A 22,605-nucleotide genomic window follows, 5' to 3' on the forward strand; every position below is an offset into this window, starting at 1 on the left:
AGGGGCACTGGACAGGGGCACAAGGGGGGACGGCCCAAGGGGGGAGGTAGCTGGCCCAATAAGGCCACCAGGGTCAGGGGACGGGGGCGACCCAAGGGGAGGGTTGAGGCCCATGTTTTGATGGGCCAAGGAGGAAGGGCAAGAGGAATCTGGCCCAATAAGGCCTCCATGGTCAGGGGGGACGACTCAAGGGGAGGGATAAGGCCCAAGAAGTTGGGAGCCAAAGAGGATGGGCCAGGCCCATTAAGGTTAATATCGGGGGAGGGGAAGGCAGTTAAAGGGGAAGGAATAGGCGGGGGGGCCCACCGAAGCTGAAGGAAGAGGCAAAAGGGGAGGGCGAGAGGATCGAAGAATGAAAAGGGGTTGGAGACCCGAGCTTGAAGAGTCGAGACCAGACACAGAGAGAGGAAAAGAGGAGGAGTTAGGCGAAGCCAGCAAAGGATGGCGACTAGGCAATGCCTTGGGAAGAGAGGTGAATCGAGCCTATCTCGAGAACTGGAGACGACATTGGGAAGGAATGAAAAGTTCTCCCAGGCGGAGATCCAGAGGCTGGTTGCTCTCAGACACGACGGGGACGGCGGAGAGATCGATTCCGGCCACGGCTAGGATCTCTGGAGTAGGAAGGAGGAAGAGGCGGAACCGGGAAAAGGGAAGCCCCCAAAAGCTGAGGAGACCGAGTGAAGCTGAGGTCTTGGGAACATTCCACCAAACCAGAGCTCTCAGGAGGAACCGAGAGATCATCGAGGGGAACAGTAGCAACATCTTCAGGGGCCTCGTTGGGCAGAGAGGAGACTGTGGGAGTCTTGCCGGAGCAGGTACTGGAGTTGTACCCAAAAATTTTGCAATAAATACAATGAGGGGGAAGCCAGTCGTAGTGGATGGGTTGTTCAAATGAGAACCCATCATCTTCGAGGATAGAGATGACTGACGGGGGAGGGGAATCAGCAAAGATGTCGATGCAGATCCTCGCATAGGTAAGGCGATCCATTTTCTTTGTGCGCACATCAGTGTAGAGAGGAAAGCCGATAACAGAGCCTATGCTACTGAGGGCTGAACTCCAATAATGTAATGGCAACTCAGGAAGGTTGACCCACAAAGAGATGGAGCTGAATTCGATCTTGTGGAGATGGAGATAAGGGTTCCAAGGCCGAAGGAAGATGGGATGGTTGCCAACAAGCCAGGGAGCACCTTCAAGAGCACGAGCCTTAGCATCATCAAAAAATAACTTGAAGATGAATACACCATCGTCGAGCAGGTACATTTCTAAAGAGCTTTGAGCTTTCCATTGTTTAGTCATAGAAGATTTGACAATATTGAATGAGGGTCTGGAGCCAAGAAAATTGCCGACCAGACAGGGTTTCCATTTTTCAATTTCTGGAAAGAGAAGTTCCTGGGGGCAGAGGGCAACCTGGGAAGAGCCAACTGTCGATGGTTTGACAAAATGAAGTGGAAGACCAGAGAGAGAGGAAGATGAAGAAGGGGAAGGGGGCAGGAGAGAGGATCAAGTTTTAGGGGGGAGTGTAGGGTTTGAAGCCTGAGTAGGAGGTGGCGATTGAGAAGGGTGGGTAATCTGAGGAGAAGGAGGCAGAGGGGGATGGTGAGTCTGAGGTGGTGGGGTGGCAGAAGGGTGAAGGGGAGAGAGAGAGGAGATCATCTGGTTTCACATTCTCTCGAAGAGCTGGTGTATACTTACTTGTTCCATGAATTACTGTTAATCCCAGCAAGCTTTTGAAATCTGGTTTGCCACAAATGTCCAACAAATTTGATTCACAAGTAAGGCTTGTGAATCTGTAATTTGAACCTGTGTGAGACTACTATAATATAGTCCTGGTTATAAAATCAAGAGCTAAAGTAAGGGTATTTCTTAATTAATCTTCCATTTCCATAGGTAATCAATATACTCTTTATTCTTTAATTCTAATTAACACAATATAATCCCGTATCTTACCAATATTAGTATAGAAGTTTGAAGTCAGTGAGCTTTCCAAGATGAATTTCCATAACAAAACCATTTGCATAAAAAGAAAACCACTTCAAATGATTATTCACTTCCAATGATTTGAATTAAGATAAGTCCCTTTTAAGATAAACTTTAAAGGCTATCTTTCAAGTTCAAATGTGTAATCCAAAGCTATCTTCAAGTTCAAGTGTGTAATGCATTATTGATACCTGCAAATAGGAGATCTCCACAACATCAAAAGCAGGAGATGTATTGGAAATTATGTCTTCTAGAGCTCTAACCATAATGCCACGCTCAGAAGTACCTTCTTTGCCTAGTCTCCCAACTGTATACGTTTTACCAGTACCTGTTTGACCGTAAGCCATCACAGTCCCATTATACCCATTTAAGACACTCTGCAAAATTACACACATACAAACTCAGACAAAGAAAAAAGTCCCATATCAATATTCCCTGGCAAGTGATAAGGACCATACTACAGTTTCAGAATCTTGAGGAAAGAAGTTCTCGAATATAAAGGCTTCTTGGTGTGCAGTATCTTGAGGTCTTTTCACTTACCTCAACTACAGGTTTTGCAACCACCTCATAAACTCGCTTCTGAGAAGCACTTTCAGTAAATACTTCATCAAATTTATAAGAATCAGAGTTCCAATTGTTTTTCCTCAACTTCAACCTTTTCATCTGTACAGGGAGGGGGGAAAAGCAATAATATGCACTTTATAGCTTCAATGTTCACAAGGTAATGAACGAATGTATGAGAAAAAAAAATAACAAAAAAAAAAAAAGATTCCTTCTAGATTCAATGGAAGCAATGGGAATCAACCATGAAACAATCTCATCATCCACATCAAAAGGAAGTAATAAAAAAAATAAAAAGAAAATAATTATAGATCATATGATAATCAAAAACCTCTGGCTGTAATTCAACACAATCAGCAAAATCAGAATCAGAAAGAAGGTCTTCAGCATTCCGTGGTCGAAGTCTGACAGCAACTCGCACCCTTCCAGGCTCTGTGGTAAGAGACAGCTATTAAAATGAGATCCTTCCAGAAAATATTTCTTTTGTTGAACTTTGACAAGGGCACATGAACAAAGTCATTTCTAAGGTCAAAGAAATGTGAGTATAGAAATGATCAATTAAAAGCAATGTAAGCTTAACCTTAGATAATTTATTTTATTTTTTTTCAAATGCAGTTACTAACACGTGGACCAACTTGCTTTCAACTGTACCCAACTAAATGCCCAAAATGCTCCCTGATAGTAATGCAAATCACTGAAGAACCTCCTCCACCAACCTTTGGCATTACATGAGCAACTATGAGTAAACTGCTGATATGGCCATAAACAAGGTGGAATGGTGGAATGGAACAACATTTGTGCAACTCTGCATTTAGTTTGGATAAGTTTTTCTTATATACAAATTTGTAAACTCGACTTTAGGTAAGGTATCAGTGAACTATTCAAGACCATCTGACATGCACTTTCCAAGCATGTAGGGCTCCAATTTATAGGCACAAAGAAGTTGATAATCATAGTTTCTCCTACTTGCAAAAATAGTACTCAAAACACGAGTAATACATAATTTAAAAAACCTGTACAGCAAACTTACACCAGCCAAGTCCAACATATAAAGCAGTATAGAAACAAATATGGCAAAAGCAAAGCTGGGGGCATCTGTATAGAGGTGTGAATAACCTTAAATTTTTTACTTTTTTTTATTTATTTATTTTTTATCCCAAATATTATCTGGGACCCGGGGAAGCCCCTAAAATTTTATTCATGATAGTGGAATAATAAAGAATACAAGGGGGGGAACATTCCCGCCTTACCCTAAACCAACAGTAGAAATCTCTCACTCAAGAATAGACAAGAGCACCCAATAACAGGAACCCCTACAATGAAAGCGACACAAAATAAAAGAAACAATCTAACGTCTAAGGACCGGAAGACCCGCCATGTCTTCCCAGACAATACGACGCAGATCCACCGGAAGTTCCTCACCAGCCCAGAAAATAGAGTCTAAAGAAGAAGCACAAGCATGATTAGCAAGCCAATCCGCCGCCCTGTTACTTTCTCGATAGGAGAAAGAGACGAACGGCTGCAGAGATTCACAGAGACGAATCACCTCCTGAAACCAATACCAGCAAGACCAGATATTGCAAGACTTTCGGGTGATGAATGATACAGAAGTTGAAGAGTCCGAATTCACATGAGAGTTTGACAACCCTAAAACCGCACACAATCTCAAACCATCTGCAAGCGCTCTTAATTCAGCCACTACATTCGTGCTATCACCATAAAAGTTTGAAAAGAAAGTCATGGCACTATCATCACCGGATCTAATGATACCGCTACCACCCCCCAAACCAGGATTTCCTTTGCAAGCACCATCCACGTTGAGCTTTACTGAGTTTAAAGGCGGACACCAGTAAATTGGCCTAGGTGGGTTGTGTTTAATAGCAAGGGGAGTCAAGCCGAAGCAGGAAAGGATGAGTTGTCTCTCTGGGAAGGCGCTACTGTGCACTTTACAGAGTAAGGAATTTCTTTGACCCAATTTATCACCTTTTCAACTATCGTGGCAGCCATACGCCAGCTCTCCCCGTGCAGCCTATTATTCCTTTCCCGCCAAAGCTCCCAAATAATGATAGAAGGAATTAAACCAGAAATACAGTGACACAACCCCTTACTTGCTGCATGGGACTGCCAAAATAAAATTCTGCCCCTAATCTCCTGTGTTGAAACTAATTACACATCAAAAAGACAAGAGAAGAAAGACCATACCTTGGTTGCCGTTCCACCAGAAACTAAACAATGTGTAACCGAGTCACCTCTTAGGGGACCACAACAAACACATTTAGAAGCTAAGGGGATACCAATGGCCATAAGAGCGTCTTCAGTTGGAATTTTCCCATTAAGGAGCTGCCACGAGAAGAATGCCATTTTGGGTGGTAAGGATTGATTCCAAATCCATTGCGTATACGACACTCTAGGAGAAGGCTGTCTAACCTCATTCCACGTTGATTTCGATGAGAATAAGCCATTACTGGCAAGGGTCCAAACCAACCTATCCAGCCTGTTGGAGAGGGAAAAATTACCCTGCGTAATAACTTCGCAAACCTCAGGGAAGTCAATCTGGTCTAACACCGCTTGGTCCCACTCACCCTCATTGTTGAGGACATCTCTAACCCGGAGGGAGAAATCTACTTGAAGAGCACTATCAACAAAATCAATAAGGGGGCCTCTCCCAGTCCAGTTGTCTAGCCAAAAATTAATATCGCCAATGCCAATCAGCCACCTAGACCTATTAAGCAAAAACTCCTTGAGTTCTAAGGCCCTTCTCCACGATTTCGAACTTACAGCCCTCAAGCCTGCCAATACAATGTGTTTATTTTTTAGAAATTTGGCTCTAAAAAAGGAGGACCAGAGTGATTGTTCAGACATGGTGCGCCACAACCCCTTCAATCTCAAAGAGAGAACGACCTCCTCAATTAGCCTAATACTAAGGCCACCTTCCTCCAGAGGCTTGCAGATCCTTTGCCATCTCACCAAATGATGACGTTTGCCCCATTCTGAATGCCCCTACAGGAAATCAGCACAAATACTGTAAAACTTAACCACGACCGATTCAGGAAAATCCCGAGTGGATAGAACATGGATTGGCATCGAAGATAGCACATGTTTCAATAGAACTACTCTGCCTCCAGCAGAGAGGAGCTTCCCCTTCCAACCCACCACCTTATTTCTGATTTTAGCCAATAAATCATTGAAGAAGCTAATCTTGAGTCTTCCAGTGTACAGAGGCGCCCTCAAATATGTAAGTGGCAGCGTTTTCCTCACAAAGCTTGTAGTGTTCCCCACTAACAACGCCCTTGCCTCCGTGGTCTTTTCGTTCATCACATAGTAATTTTTTTGTCTGTTAACAAGTTGCCCAGTAAAATCCTCATATCTTCCAATGAATCCCAAAATTTGTTTCAGAGAGTTTTTCAACCCTTTAGTGAAAATTATAGTATCATCTGCAAACAAACTATGAGAAATACCTGGGCATCCTCTGGAAAGCTGACAATAGGCAACTCTGCCCTCAACAAACAACGCCTTGGCACACGCCCCTGGACGACTTGAAGAAACCAGATGGACCTCCCTCCAACACCATAGAAAATCAGCAATTTTCAACTGTTTTCTTGCTTAAATCGATCCATGGTTGAGAAAAACCGAAGCTAGACAGAACCACATATTGAAAATCCCACTCCAATCAGTCGTACGCTTTAGCCATATCAAGTTTTAATATGACATTGCCACCTCTAGTTTTCCTATTTAGATCCTGCACCACTTCTTGCACAAGAGCAATGTTATCGTAAATACGTCTTCCTTTAACAAAAGCACCCTGCTCTTCCGATATCAACCTAGGCAAAATCGAAGCCAACCTCGAAGAAATAATTTTGCCAAAATTTTATAGGAGAAATTACAGAGGCTAACTGGTCTAAAATCAGACATTACCTCAGGGTTCTCTTTTTTGGGCACCAGAACAAGATAGGCAGACGTAAAACTTCTAGGCAAGAAACCTCCTGTGAAAAAATCCACTGCCGCAGCCCAAACATCCGTCCCAATTACCTCCCAACAAGCCGTGAAAAAATGGCCCGCAAAGCCATCAGGGCCTGGAGCACCATCAATGGAAAGAGAGAAGATAGCCTCTTTAACCTCGTCCAGAGAAGGGGTGAGGAGGAAGTTGTTATCATCCTGTGAAACCAATGTAGGGATAGCATCAAGCAGACTCTCATCATATCGGTAGCCTTGAGAAGTGAAAATAGAAGAGAAGTGTCGCCCCACTTCAGCACCCATCTCCTCCGCATTAGTAATCCACGCCCCCTCACTAGACTTAATTTTCTCAATCCTAGCTTTTCTTCTTCTCACATTTACTAGAGTGGAAAAATTTAGTATTCCTTTCCCCCTCCTTGAGCCACTTAATCCTAGATTTTTGCTTCCAAAAAATTTCCTCGTGGATGATAACTTCTTGGAGACGCTTTGTAGCAGTAGCAAGAGCCTCCCTATCCGAATCTGAATTGGATTGATCAAACTCAACCTCAGCTCTGCTAACCTCATCTTCCGCGTTTTTTACATTTTGATGAATGTCACCAAAAACTCCCTTATTCCAAGAGCGAAGCTGTTGTCGCAAGATCTTCAACTTCATAAATAACACTTGCAAAGGAGAACCAAAACAAGAAAGTGCCCACTGCTCTTTGACAAAAGCATAAAAGTCAAGGTGCCTCAACCACATTTCTCCTCAACAGAGAAGAAATATGCGAAGTACCATATTTAATGCAAAACTGGGTGTGGTCTCTCCCATGATGGTTTGCAAGCAGTATCTCAGACTGCATGAAAGTTTTCCTTTTCTATTCCTGTTGTAATATGGGTACAAGGGTATAAATGTCCATTAGGGTTTATTAGTGTTACCCTAGGGGTATAATTGTAACTTGTACTTCATAGGATTCTATTACAAATAAAGAGGGCTTGTGTCTCATTGACATGAGTTCAATTCCCTAAATCCATCATGGTATCAGAGCTAGGATCAACTTTGGGATCCGAACCCTAATGGTTTTGCTCATGAAACCCTAAAATCACCACCGCCGCCTCTTTCTCTCTCACACCTCCACCCTCTCTCTCCCTCGGCCTCTCAGTTTTACCGCCAGCTGTCGGCAGTCACCGTCGACACCACCTCTCTCTCTCTCTCTCTCAGTCTTACCGCCAACCACCACCACCACCTTCTTCTGTCGTCACCGCTAGCCACCACCACATCCGCCTTACCCTCCTTTTCCCTTGGTGGTGAGTTCTTTCCCACCAAGGGTTCCTTACCTATTATGCTTTAAACCTCCATCTTCTATGTTTGGAGATTTTCTTACGTGGTAGGATCTCTCTTTGTCACCCATCTTTTTTATCAGCAACAATGTCGAACATGTCAACTATATCTACTGGACAGGAAGGAGTCCTACAGCGCGAGCGCGACTTCCCTTTGTTCCCTATGAGCTCCATCAAACTAGATGGGAGCAACTGCTTGATGTGGTCCCGTTCATGTTCTCTTACTGTTGGTTCCTGAGGCTTTTTGGCTACCTTACAGGCTGTGTTTAAAGTATCGATGCGTATCGTACCGTATCAGCCGCTACGTCTTGGTATCGGTAGGTGTCAATAAGATACATACCGATACGTATCTATTTTTTTTAAAAATAAAATGTCTCAACTGTATCGATATGTATCGACCAATACATGTTGATACAATACGATACGGTCGATACGTATCGATACAGCCAAGACATAAATTTTGTATTTTTTTTTTTTTTTTTTAACGTATCGGTATGTATCGACCGATAAATATTGATACGTCTCGATACTTAAAAGAACACATGGGTTTTTTTTACTGTTTCTAGCATTACACGAACCAGAGACGCCTCCAGCGGAAAAAAGTCCTGTCCAGCCAAGGGAAAAACCCCAAACCCAAGCTTCAAATCCTTTTTTTCGCCCAAATCACTTGAGGGCTTCCATTCCTTGGTGAAAAATGACCCTAATAGAGGTGGAATCACTTCAGTTGCTGCATCCAACTTCCCAAAATCGAAGGTTGAAGGTGTTCTTAAAGGGAAAGATAGGTTTTTTGAAAAAAACTTGATTTTTTGTTTCAAATCTTTGACTTTAGTTCTATTTTTTTTGCTATGATTTAAAGAGAATAGGTTAAACTAAGTTTTTTTTTTTGGGTGAATAAAACAATCATTACCAAAGAGAGAAAGAAACAACAGCTCCCTTAGGGAGCGAGAAGAAAGAAAAGAAGGACCAATGCCTCAAACAGGAGAGGGTTGGAGAGAAATGGAGGACAGACCCCAAGAGACAACAATAAGCCTGTTCCTTATGGTGTCGTTAAAAAAGGAGGAAGGGGCCGAAGATAAACGCACTTTGATTTCAAAAGAAATGGAATCCCAAATTTGCTGATGAGTTCGAGATTTGGAGGTCCATTTCCTAAAGTTACGCTCCATCCAGATGTGATTGATGGCGGCACAAAAAGCTAACTTTCCAACCTTGTCGCAACTAGAAGAACCAGCAAAAGTCATATCAATCCAAAGCCACTCTCTGCTGAAGGGCATAATTCTTCGACTTCTAGGCCAGCATTTTGCTAAGACTCCCTTCCGAATAGCCAAGGAGAAGGGGCACGCAAAGAAAAGGTGCTCAGTGTCTTCCACATTGTTCCAGCAAAGGCAGCAAGAAGGAGCAGCAATCCTACGATGGCGGAGGAAGGACTAAGTTGGAAGACAATTGGAGAGCCCTCGCCAGGCTGTGAAGCAGTGACGGGGGATGTGATGCTTGAACCAAAGAAGTTTTCTCCAAGGGGCAAGAGAACTTTTGATGCGAATATGATCCCAATCAGCTTTTGCATTGAAGGAACCCGTCTTGGAAGGCGACCACATGACACAATCACCTCTCCCACAACTGGTGGATGGGAGAGCAGACCAAATGTTGGAAAGAGCCTGATGAGAAGAAGGCGACGGATCCCAACCAATGGGGCCAAGGATAGCAGCAACCTGAGAATTTCTGGGGATGCCTGATCTGTAGATAACTCTAGGGCTAACAAAGTGGAGAAGGATGCCCATAGGGTGCCAGTAATCCAGCTAGAGGGAAGTAGTTAAACTAAGTTAGTGATGTATTCTTTGTATACATTTGCAAAGATATGTCTAATCTTTGCATTTATCACCCAAAACCGAAAATTGTTTCCAAAAAATGAAATTTTTTTTTTTCTTCCAAAAATTAGAACCTATGCTAATGTATATAATATATGTACTACATTATGTATAGATCTATGATATTCCATGAAGTTTATATTTTTACCCTAAAATCTGTATTTTTTTTTTTTTTTTTTTGCTATATTTTGAAATTATAAAATACTTATAAAAATGAAAAAATCCATGATTTTTTCATCTTTACTCTTTCATTATAGTTTGATAAAATGTCCCAATTGCTGAAATACATAAGAAGACTTAGATTCATATTATTTGTATGCTAATGTACTATATTATATTTGGATGTCATTTTTTTAATTTCTGAAAAATTAAATAATGTGAAACTAATTGTGGAAAAATATCAAAATGTTTAAGTTTGCTTAATATACTTTGCTAAGTACATGAAATGCATCATATAGACATGTACTTTACTTGTATAAATTATTGATGTGTTGATTTTAATACAGTTTAATACTTATATAGTTATCTACTTTTGTTTGGTGTTTAGGACGATGCCGCGACAACAAGACATTGGGTGGTTTTATTGTACCAAGTTAAACAACAACAGATTGCATATATAGTGCAACTTCTGTGATACTTAACATCTTGGAGGTGGGGTAACTCGGCAAAAAGAACACATGGCAGGAGGATATGGAAATGTTGCCAAGTGTACAAAATGCCCTGTAGAGTTAAGCAGGGCAATGCAAAAACACCTTAGAGATTCAAAAAAAAAAATCCACCCAAGCACATGAGGATGACGATGTTTTGGTGGAAAATTTGATGGAAGATTTTGAAGCTTATGAAGGATCAGATATGGATGCGGAGGAGGACCCAGAGTTGGAATGGGCGATGAGACAATCAAGACATGAAGCAAGAGAGGAACAATGGAGAGCTGAGCAATTGATAAGAAGTCCATCAGCTCGACCCCAAAGCCAGGGCCCTGTAGATATTGGTGTTGGCTCCTCTTGTCGTCCATTTGTAGGTAAGGGTAAGGGTAAGGAGCCTACTGGCCTTAGTAGAGCAACCGGTGTCAAGGGAATGTTTGACCGGTTTACTATGAGTGGTAAGGGTAAGAGAAAGAAGAACCCAGATATCAGAGACATGGATCCTAATGTCTACAGACCAAGGGATGCTGGCCAACAGAGGATTGAAGAAAGCTTTCAACCCAAAACACTTAGTAAAAGGATAGACAGAGCAATCTCCAGATGGTTCCGCAGTTCCATGATTCCACCACACAAGGCCAAAGATCCCCACTTCAAAGCCATGATAAAGGAGATTCAACAGTGTGGGAAAAATGTTAAGCCACCCACACCTTATGAGATTGTTGGGCCTTACTTGGATGATATTGTCCAAGAGGTGCATGAGTATGTTGAGAGATTCAAGGAGAAGCGGTCATTATATGGAGTGACCATCATGTGTGATGGATGGAGTGGACCAACAAGATTACCCATCATCAATTTCCTTATCTATTATGATGGAAAGACGATCTTCCACAAGTCGATCAATGCATCTAGTGAAATCAAAGATACCCATTACTTGTATAAGTTAATGGATGAAGTTGTGGAGGAGGTAGGAGAAGAAGATGTTGTCCAGATAGTAATTGACAATGCAGCAAATTTCAAAAAGGTTGGTCAATTGCTTATGTTGAAGAGGCAACATCTATTTTGGACACCATGTGCGGCTCATTGTATAGATTCGATGTTCAAGGACATAGGTGAATTGCCAAAGGTCCAACAGTTGGTTAATAATGCAAGGAAGATCACCAACTTTATTTATAATCATAGTTGGGTTTTGGCATTGATGAGGAGTCACACAAGAGGGGATTTAGTGAGGCCTGCAACTACAAGATTTGCAACAAATTACATTGCAATTGATAGTCTCATTTTCTGAAAGGATGGACTACTTAAGATGTTCACCTTTGCTGACTAGATGGGTAGCAATTATGCAAGGTCTGAAATTGGGAGATATGTTCAAGACCTTGTCACCTCCTTAAAGTTTTGGGATCAGATGCGCCGACTTGATATGATTATGCACCCACACTGTTGTCTTCTTCGAGAGGTTAATGGGGATAAAGAGCAAACCATGGGTAAGATGATAGGGCTCATAGAAGTGGTGAAGAAAAAGATATATCATGATAACCCAACATCAAGCAAGAAGTATTTGAAGATTATAACTGATCGATGGGAAAAGATGTTGGTTCAAGATGTTCATTGGGCAGGTAATCTTATAACTCATCCTTATGTAGATGATTTTGGTTTCATTTTGAACACTTACTAAGTTACTAATTATTTATTAGTATTCTAGGTTTCTAACCATTAATTACAAACCATGTGCAGCACATTATTTGAATTCGGATATTCAATACAACAATGATGTAGGGTACTAGGGTGTAGACCGGATCTATTGCGTGCCCTAAGGAATGTTGTCAACAGAATGGAGCCAAATGTGACCAAGGCCACACTTGCCATGGAAGAGATTAGTAATACATTAGTGATATAAAGTATTGAAACCAAGAATATGTCAAATAACAGTTGCAGTGGTGATTGGTGAACTAATATTTTAATTTTTAATACCTCTCTAAGCTAAGTATTTTCTGGAGGCGCCACTAGTGGTTTTGCTGATAGAATGGCTATCCATGATAGGGGCACACAACACCCAGGTAAGTTAGGTTTACCTAATTTATTATGTTATTTAAAATTTGTTTCAAGGTTTTGTCTTTTAATATTTCATTTATTATTGTGCAGCTGATTGGTGGCTCAATTATGGGGGTACTAGTGCTCCACACTTAACTCGAATTGCAATTCGAGTGTTATCCCTGACAGCATCCTCTAGTAGCTGCGAACGTAACTAGAGTACATTCGGGTTGATACACACCAAACCCCACAATCGTCTCAGTTATTCAAAATTGGAGAAGCTAGTGTATGTCCATTACAACATGAAGTTGAAGCTTAAATATTTAGAGTTGGAAAGAGAAGGGGATGAAGTAGATGTCAACCCAATCGACATCAACCACCTACTTGACGATGAAGATCCAGTTAGAGCATAGATAGAGGATACCGATAAGGTATTGGTGATGGATCAGTTAAGTGAGGTTCGCCAGACAACCAAACCTGATCCAGTCATAGAGAACATCATTCGACAGATGGATGATGATGAAACACAGGCACCATCAGAAGATCTTTATCCTAATGTTGAAGAGGATGACAGTAGCCCTGAAGAAGTTTTAATTAGGAGGACGAGGCCAGGTCATCCGTATGGAGGAACTCAACAAGATGTTGATGATGATGATGAAGGCGACGATGGTGGTGGTGATGATGGTGGTGGTGGTGGTGGTGGTGGTGTTGTTGCTGCTGCTGCTGCTTATGATGATGATGGTAGTGGTGGTGGTGGTGGTCATGGTGGTAGTGGTGGTGGTGCTAGAGGTAGTAGTGGTGCTGGTGGTGGTGGCCATGAGGCTTCACAACATTATGCTGGGATGCAGTTCACATGTGAGGCAGGATACACACATGCTACCCAAGATACTCATCATGGTGGTCACCATCAAACTTACACTCGGAAGGGCAAGGGCAAGGCTGGCAAGCATTCCCACAAAGGCCACAATCCATATGATAGTGATGTGCTTATGAGTGGCATGGAGTCACTTGGCATCAGTTATGATCATGCTGGTGCTTCATCAGGCCATAGGCGTTATGCATCAGGTTCTTCTTCGGGCTATGGACATGGGGCTTCTGTAGGGTATGAAAGTTATGGATATGGAAAGGCATAACCACAACCTAGTGCTTTCACGACATTAGCCACTCCAGAGCAGTACACATGATTCTTCTATGAGTGGGAGAGTCACTACCATCAGTATTTCGACTGGGCTCAGTATTGTCCTTATGTTCGGTCAGTACACAACATCATCCTAGTTGCTCCTATTCTTGAAGACCCTTTCAGACATGACTTTGATCCACCCCGACATTCTTCATGGCAATAGAGTGACTCTACATGTAAGAAATCTCATCTTTTAATCTTTTATAACAATTTCAAAGTGCCGCACTTGTCTGGTTATTGATTATTCACAATTCTTAGTGTATATGCATGATATATGACATAAATTGCTTGTTTATATTGTTTTTTGTGTCCAAAAGTGTATTTTTATGTGTATTTTGATCATTTTCATGTGTTTCTGCACAGATCGATACATATCTCTGATACGATACGATACGTCTCTTAAAATCACCCAATCGATACAATACCCGATACCAATACTTTAAACCTTGCTTACAGGGGGATTCTGTCAAGCCTACTAATGTTGGTCCTTCTCAAATTAAATGGGATATTGACAATTGTCTTGCTATGTCATATCTCATCAACTCTATGGATCCTACCATTGCACGAGGATATCTTCTCCTAGACACTGCTGCTAAAATTTAGAAGAATGCAAAGGATACTTATTCCCAGGTTGGTAATGATGCATACTGTTATGAATAAGGAAGAAGATCCATGACACCAAGCAAAAAGAGATGTCTTTGTTCCAGTATCACTCTACCCTCCGAGGTATGTGGCAAGGGTTAGATTTTTATGGGAGTTTTTCTGCTACCTGCGATACAGATATTGTTGCCTTCAGAAAATGGGAAGATAAACTTCACGTTTATGACTTTCTTGCTGGCCTAATATGGAGTTTGATCAGATAAGTGCCCATGTCCTAAATCGTGATCCTTTTCCCTCTCTTGAGCAAGCATATGCCATGGTACAATCTAAAGACAATCGCCGCACTGCAATGCTCCATCCTGTGACATTGGAGCGATCGTACTCTGGTTCAGGCACTCCATCTCATGGGAACTCTTCCCATGGGAATTTTCCTCGTGCTAATGCTAATAACTCTGTTCTAGAGAGAGCACCTGTGAAGTGTGATTTTTGTGGGAAAGAATGCCATATACCAAAGACAAATGTTGGATGCTACATGGGCATCCTCCACTCTCTCGCAGTCGTGGGAAGGGTCGTCCCACTAGTGTTGTTGCCCATCATTCTACCCCTGATGGTACTTCTACAGATTCTTCTCTCTCTTCGGAAGAGTTACTCACCCTGCGCCGTCTGATGTCCCGACTCAAAACTTCCCCTTCATGCCATCTGCCAGTGCCACATCTGCTACATCCCTGCCAGTGTCCTCTAACTCATCTCCTTCTAACTCAGGTATTTTTTTCGGTGGCCATTGTGCCTCAATCGTTTCCCTTCCTTGGATAATCGACTCAGTTACCACTGATCATATGACTGGGTCTCCTTCTCAATTTTTCCAATATCTTCCTTTGTCAAGTAATAGTAGAGTTCGTGTTGCAAATGGATCCCTCTCCTCTGTTTCAGGAAAAGGATCCATCAAGTGTCCTCCATCTTTATCCGTCTCCTCTATTCTCCATGTCCCTAATTTTTTCTACTAATCTCTTGTCTATTAGTAGTCTCACACGGGATTTAAATTGCAAAATAACATTTTTTGCATCCCACTGTATTTTTTAGGACTTGGAAACTAGACGTCCAATTGGCAGTGGTAAAATGGATGGTGGTCTATACTTGCTTGAGAGCTCTCCATCAGCTTTGACTACTGTAGCATCTCTAATGTAAGACTACATTAAGGTTAACCTAGCCCCAGATTACCCACAATAGTCAAGCAAACAACCAGCAAAGAACGCAAACAGCAGCGTGCACACTAGGGCCAAAATTAGGCCTTAGGGTTCAACTAGAACTCAGAGTTTACAGCCAAGAACAGAGGCTGTAATAGGGATCGATTACAGCCCTTGATAGGCTGAACTAAGTCTCCAAACTAGGGTTGATTCGAATGGTCAGAACACAAGTATCCAACAAGTCATGAAATTAGAAAGTATGAAAGTGAGTGTAAAAATCAAACCAGCCAGTGGAATGCAACCAAACTCTGGTCGAGTGGTGCTTGTATGGAGTAATATCACTGCTGAAAATCTCACTTAGTTCTAATGGTTGAATAGAGAGATATGAGGGTGAAACCAAAATAGAAGGTTAAGGCCTACAGGCAAAACCAGCCAGCAACAGTGGTTGAAACTGGGGTCGGGTGGAGCCCTTGGTGATGTGGTTAGCTCTCCAAAACTCAACAGATTCTGATGGAGGGTTGTGAAGATATGGGACTCAAAAAGTTGCAGCAACACATCAACTTGCAGGAGCAGTAGCAGCCTTTGGTATCAACTGAGGATGGATTCTGATCTTCAAATTGAGTTCTTAATGAATTGTTGCAGTCACAAACAGTAGCAGCAGTACTAAAGGAGATCGAGCAGATAGGAGAAGAAGATAGAAGGGGGTAGGGGAATGGCTTTCTCAGCCTGGGTCTCTCACCCACAGCTATCCCAGCTGTTGAAACAAGGATACTCTCCCATAATCAATGGCTAGCATGGCCTGAAATTGTTTTCTTCAAAATCTGTTCCTTCCTTTCAATAGGGGGTCTAGTAATAGCTTAGGCAAGCTTACAATAAAAATATAAACTAATAAAAAATTAGAAAGGAGGGAAATAGGAAACTACTAAAACCTAACTAAATAGAAGGTAACTAACATTAGAAACTACTAAGTAGTTAGTACTAAAGCTTTATAATTCAGCCAACATGCAAGGAACAGAATTAGAAACTAATAAATTTAGTAACTCCTAAGGGCTGCAATCATGAAAATAGAAACTAAGGTGCAGCAATCCAAGTTGACTTGTCAAGAGAAAAGGCTGTCAAAATCGTGGAGCATCTCTGGGCAGCTTCTAGGAGCCCTGCTGGACTTGCTCGATCTGGTCTTGCTGGGCTGGCTCGAGCCGGTCCAGTTCTGGCCCAAAAGGATCTGGTTCAAAGGGCTAGCTGGGTCTGGTTCTTCTGCTGCATCTTCTTGCCAGGATCTACATCAATCTCTCTCTGGTTCGTCTACTTTTGCTTTATCGGAGTTACATGGATGGCATCGGCGTTTGGGTCACCCACCTCTGGGAACTTTATCTAAGCTTTTTCCTGATTTAGTTAAGCAATGTAACCCCAATAGTTTCTTTTGTGATTCTTGCATTTTTGCAAAGCAAACTAGAGTTGTTTACCCTATTTCTGATAACAACAGTTTGATTCTGTTTGGTCTGATACATTCTGATATGCAAGGCTCTATCCGGTATATGTCCATTTCTGGTTATTGGTGGTTTGTTACATTCATTGATTGCTTTAGCCGCACCATTTGGATTAGCCTTTTACACCAGAAGAGTGATGTTTTCCCTTGTTTTCAGTCATTCCATAAAATGGCAACTCAATTTGATGCCAAGATCAAGATTCTTCGCACTAATAATGGCAAAGAATATATGGATGGTTCTTTCCAGTTGTATTTGTCTGACCATGGGATTATTCACCAGACTACCTGTGTTGACACTCTTACACAGAATGGTGTCGCTGAACGTAAGAATCGCCATCTGTTGGAAGTAGCTTGTTCCCTCATGTTTGCCATGACGGTTCATTCTTAGTATTAGGGTGATGCAGTTCTCCTAGCAGCCTATCTTATCAACAGGATGCCATCCCGTATGTTGGCATCCCACTGCCCTCTTGAGGTTCTCCTAGGTTCCTCTTCCTTTGTTGTCCTGTCAAAGGTGTTTGGTTGTGTGGTCTTTGCTCGCAATCACCATGTACATGGGAAGTTTGACCCCGGGGCCTCTGGTGTATTTTTCTTGGCTACTTTGCCACTCAAAAGGATTACAAGTACTATCATCCCTCTTCACTGAAGCTGTTTATAACCATGGATGTGTCTTTCAAGAAACTGAGCCCTATGATTCTTCTACTACACCACTTCAGGGGAAGTCTTCTCCAAGGGAAGAGGTGCCCTTAATTTCACCTATGGATATACCGATGGTGGACGATACCTCACCAAAGCTTGAAGAGGGTATGACAAGGCAGGAACAGGAGCAGCCCATGGTTCAGGGATAGCAGCCGCCAATTGCTTCTCCTTTGAAAGTTTTGGTTTGCACTCGAAGTAAGAAGAGTAAAAAGCAAGCTGACAAGACCACCACCATCACACCTAGCCAACCGGCCTTACCGGATTCAAGTCCTACAAAAGATCCCACTCTATCTGGTGAGTCTCCTCCTCCTAGTGACCCAAGTCTTAATTTATCAATTGTTGTTCGCAAACCCAGTAGAACTTGTACTTAGCATCCCATTTCTAACGTTTCATATGACTCTCTTTCTCCCTCCGTCCATATTTTTGTTTCTTCATTGTCCTCTATTTCCATTCCTAACACCTGGCAGGAAGCAGTGGCTAACTCAAGATGGAAAGAGGCAATGAATGGAGAGATGAGGGCCTTTGGGAAGAATGACACGTGAGACTTGGTACATCTTCCTCCAGGGAAGAAACCTGTAGGTTGCAAATGGGTTTTCGCAATTAAGCAAAAAGTAGATGGAACTAGTAGACAAATACAAAGCAAAGTTGGCTACTAGAGGATTTACTAAGACATAAGGGATCAACTATTAGGAGACTTTGGCACCAGTAGCCAAAATGAATATAGTTTGAGTTATTCTCTCTTGTGCACTCAACCTAGGATGAGACCTTTAGCAACTGGATGTCAAGAATGCATTCCTCAATGCTGAACTTGAAGAGGAGGTATACATGGATATCCCACCTAGATTTGCATCCCAAGAAACCTATGGGAACGTTTGTAAGCTAAAAAGGGCTTTGTATGGGTTGAAACAATCTCCCAAGGCATAGTTTGGACGATTCCATAGAGCCATGGTGTTCATTGGCTATAAACAGAGTAATGCAAATCATACTTTGTTTATTAAGAAGACTGGTAGCCCTATTACTGTGTTGATTGTCTATGTGGATTACATGGTAATTACTGGGAGCAGTATAGATGAGATATCTCAACTGAAGACTTATCTAGGAACAGAGTTTGAGATCAAAGACCTAGGTAGGTTGAGATATTTGCTTGGCAGAAGTTGCCCATTCAGCCCAAGGTGTCTTTCTCTCTCAATAGATGTATACCCTTATCTCCTGTCAGATACAGGAATATTGGGATGTAAGCCAACAAATACACCTTTTGAGCCTAATTCTCATCTCAGGAACAAGGATGGTGAACCAATCAACAAGGGAAGCTATCAAAGGTTGGTTGGAAGACTAACATAGTTATCCCACACTAGGCCGGTCATAGCCTTTGCTAACAGTGTGGTTAGCCAGTACATGCATGACCCTCACTCATCACACTTGGAGGTTGTGTATAGAATTTTGAGATACCTGAAATCTGCTCCTGAGAAAGGTGTTCTCTTCTCTTCACACAATCACCTATGTATTAAAGCCTTCATAGATGCTGATTGGGCTGGCTGTCCAGATGATCAACGGTCTACTTCAAGATACTGCACCTTTGTTGGTGGCAATCTTATTACTTGGCGGAGAAAGAAATAAGCAGTAGTAGCTCAACCCAGTGCAGAAGTAGAATTTCGAGCTATAGCTCATGGCATATGTGAACTACTCTGGCTTTATGGGTTACTTCAAGATCTAGGAGTCTCCATCAAGCTACCTATGTGCCTATAATGTGACAGCAAATCAGCAATCAGCATTGCACATAATTCAGTCCAACACAATCGAACGAAGCATGTTGAGATTGATCGCTACTTTATAAAGGAGAAGTTGGAACAAGGAATTATTTGCATTCCATTTGTTCCATCAGATGGATAGTTAGCTGATGTGTTTACTAAGGGATTTAGTGTTAAGAAATTTATTTCTATTGTTAGCAAGTTGGGCATGCTTGATATCTATGCACCAACTTGAGGTAGAGTGTTGTAATAGGGGTACAAGGGTATAATTGTCCATTAGGGTTCATTAGTGTTGCCCTAGAGGTATAATTGTAACTTGTACTTCATAAGATTCTCTTATAAATAAAGAGGGCTTGTGTCACATTCATAGTTCAAAATCTCGCCGAGTGGATATTTCGGCCAGGTCGAGGTAAGATGGTATGTCGAAATGAAAAAATGCAATATTTCGGAATTTTCGGTGAAAATTTGGTCATCTCGTATTGGATATTTCGGTAATTTCGGTCTAAAAATGCACCGTTTCGTCGAAATTTGGTTATTTCGGTCATTTCGTTTCGGTATTCTGGTCATTTCGGCATTTTACACCCAGAAATGGCCAAGCAAAACTCATAGAAAAAATACAATATTTCGGCGAAATTTCGGTTTCTCGAAAATTTTGGTCTAGCCGAAATGGCCTTCCGAAACAAGATTTAGTACTATGGTCTCATTGACATGAGTTCAATTCCCCAAATCCATCAACTCCCTACCGTACAAAACAATGCTTATGAATACTTTAGGCCAGCACATAATTCCATAACATACAACAACAACATAGCCTTATCCCAACTAAATGGGGTCGGCAACATGGATCCTTGCTCTCCAATCAGTTCTATTTGAAGTGATACAGGGTACAAAACCTAAGCTATGTGCGTTTTTCCTCACCACTTCACTTAAGGTTAATTTAGGTCTGCCCCTGACTCTTTTAGTTCATTCAATCAGAATCAAATCACTCCTCCAAACTGGAGCATCCCAAGGCCTCTGTTGAACATGGCCATGCCATCTCAAGCAACTCTCTCATAGCTTATCATGTATCAAAGCTACTTCCAACTCAGCTCTAATATAATCATTCCTTACTTTATCCTTCCTAGTTTTACCACACATCCATCTCAACATCCTCATCTTCGCTACACTTAGTTTATATATATGCCGCTTCTTAATGCCCAACATTCTGCTCCATACATCATAGCCTGCCGTATGGCAGTCCTATAAAATTTCTCATTAAGCTTTAGGGAATACGCCAATCACATAGCATTCTGGATGCACCTCTCCACTTCAACCATCCTATTTTAATTCTTTGGACAATATCCCCATCTATATCGCCTTCTTTGTTTATGATTGAGCCCAAATATCTAAATACTTGCTTTGAGGAATCTCTGTCTCATCAATATTGACCACTTCTTCAACCATCCTAGTGTGGCTACACCACTTTATTGAAATTATATATTTCTTATAATTTCAGATGCAATCCATGATGTTGCATGTTTAGTTTAAGTTTAACTTTAAGTTTTGAGAACTTCAATAGTTCGGCAACCACTTGATAATTGATATTTGAATAGCAAATAATGGAAACGAGTTTTATTTTGAGGGTATTGAGGAGCCCAAGACTGACTTGATACTGATATTATACAATGGTATGGAAGACTGGAAAAGTTGATAGCTCCCCTGTAATCCACCAATCTGTCATATGCTTGCAGAGGGTGGGAGGAAGTACAGGATGCAGCATCCACGGAAAAAGAGAGGGTCAGCAATGGCATGCTTGCAGAAAGCATCATTGTCTACTACATGTCTATATTGAAATAAGACATAAAGGGCTCTGATATGAATATGTTAATACGTGAATGAAACCAAATACTTGTCTGAACTATATCCACCATCCTAGCAAAGTGTGCAAACCATAAAGTAGTAAACTAAGCGCATCACATTGTCCCCAGAATCACATTTCACTTCAAAAGAAACCTAAAACCAATTCAAATGGAGATAAATTTACAAGAAAGGTGAGAAGAGAACCTTCGTCATCAGCCTTGGAGGAGGAAGCTCTGGCATTGGTTACAGCAGAGCGTTTAGCAGGAGAGACCTTAGAACGGACCGGAGGATGTCCGTTGGCATTCCTAGAAGTGGATGCAGAAGAAGAAGGCATTTGCCTGTCGGAACGATGGGATGATTTCGAAGACATTTGAACCGAATTTCTGGTTCTAGAAATAAATCAAAGAATGCAATGTGATTGAGAGATTGACTTTCGTCAATTGATGAGATGGAAGGAGAAAAAAGAGATAGTGTGTCAATAATTGAGAACGAGACGGAGAGAAATCGGAAGCGAATAGCAGACACAGGCCAAGACCAGGAAGAGAATGCATGGGCACTCCCAACTCCGAAGAGTTTGTGGCCTCCACGATCATCCATCTATTCATCTTCGAGTGTATAATAATGCAGAAATCCAAGGGGAAATGATATAATAAAACTATTGGATTAGTAGTTAAAGAAGGAAGCGCCAGCTACCGCTCTGTTTTCGGTTTGTGTTCTCGCGTCGTTGAGACTGTTTAAGTTGGTTTATGTGAAGGGTAAGATACTGGAAACGTGAACTGCAGATTACAAAAAGGGGAAAAGAACTCCGTTCGGGAGTGTGGCCTACGCCAACACTCTCATTAGTCTATCTCTCTCTTTCTCATATGAGGGAAGCAAAGATAGTATTACAATTGATTGACTTAAACTGAAAAAGAACTATGTCCAGGAGTGTGGCCTAAGCGGGTACTCCCATGAGTCTATCTCTTTCTTCCTCATACGAAAATACACATTTGTCCCTTTATTTTGAGGAGGAGAGAGATAGACACATGGGAGTGTTGGCGTAGGTCATATTCCCGGACAAAAAATTAGTTACCTAGTTTTAATATCCAACAAAAAACTGAAGACCTCTCAATGCCATGTCTTTGCAATCATCCAAATGGTAATAGTTGTGACCCCTAATTGTCTTGTTTTTTGCAATCCTTTGAGAATTCAATGTGCCTTGAATTCTAGGCAGACCTTGCATATCAAAAGTTAGAGTAATACAAATAAAAGTTTTATCTAACACAATTATCGAAGCCCAACTAGCCTCCTCAATATTCTTGGAAAATCTACCATCACAAATAATAATAAGGTCATGTTCGTTTAGAAGGATTTTGGTGGGATAAGATAGTTGTACGAAGTTTCCCACCCCATGAGATTTTATGCCAAATTTAACATTTAGCCTATGTGGTCGACGGTTTCTCCCACCCCACCTTCTTGCAAAAATCCATCCAATTTAGTGGGACTTTGTTGAAAATCCAAGGGAAAACGGTTTGTGTGGATGGCTTAG

General features: G+C 41.7%; 1 protein-coding gene across 6 annotated transcripts in view; it reads right to left on the reverse strand.

Annotated features, from left to right (window-relative positions):
* LOC122653123 (kinesin-like protein KIN-UC) overlaps positions 1-21,542 on the reverse strand; it is a 114,799-nt gene extending 93,257 nt beyond the window's left edge. For 5 of the 6 annotated variants that reach the window (XM_043847061.1, XM_043847064.1, XM_043847062.1 and 2 more), the window contains exons 1-4: positions 21,282-21,542; positions 2,871-2,971; positions 2,519-2,641; positions 2,170-2,355 (exon numbers count right to left, since the gene is read on the reverse strand). In XM_043847061.1, coding sequence (XP_043702996.1) covers positions 2,170-2,355; positions 2,519-2,641; positions 2,871-2,971; positions 21,282-21,447 — 576 coding nt within the window. In that variant the 5' untranslated portion in view covers positions 21,448-21,542. The remainder of the gene's footprint in view (positions 1-2,169; positions 2,356-2,518; positions 2,642-2,870; positions 2,972-21,281) is intronic. The other variant, XM_043847063.1, reaches the window with a different exon arrangement.
* Between the last annotated feature and the right edge of the window lie 1,063 nt (positions 21,543-22,605).

This window comes from Telopea speciosissima, chromosome 2 (assembly GCF_018873765.1).
Source record: "Telopea speciosissima isolate NSW1024214 ecotype Mountain lineage chromosome 2, Tspe_v1, whole genome shotgun sequence".
Lineage (NCBI taxonomy): Eukaryota > Viridiplantae > Streptophyta > Magnoliopsida > Proteales > Proteaceae > Telopea > Telopea speciosissima.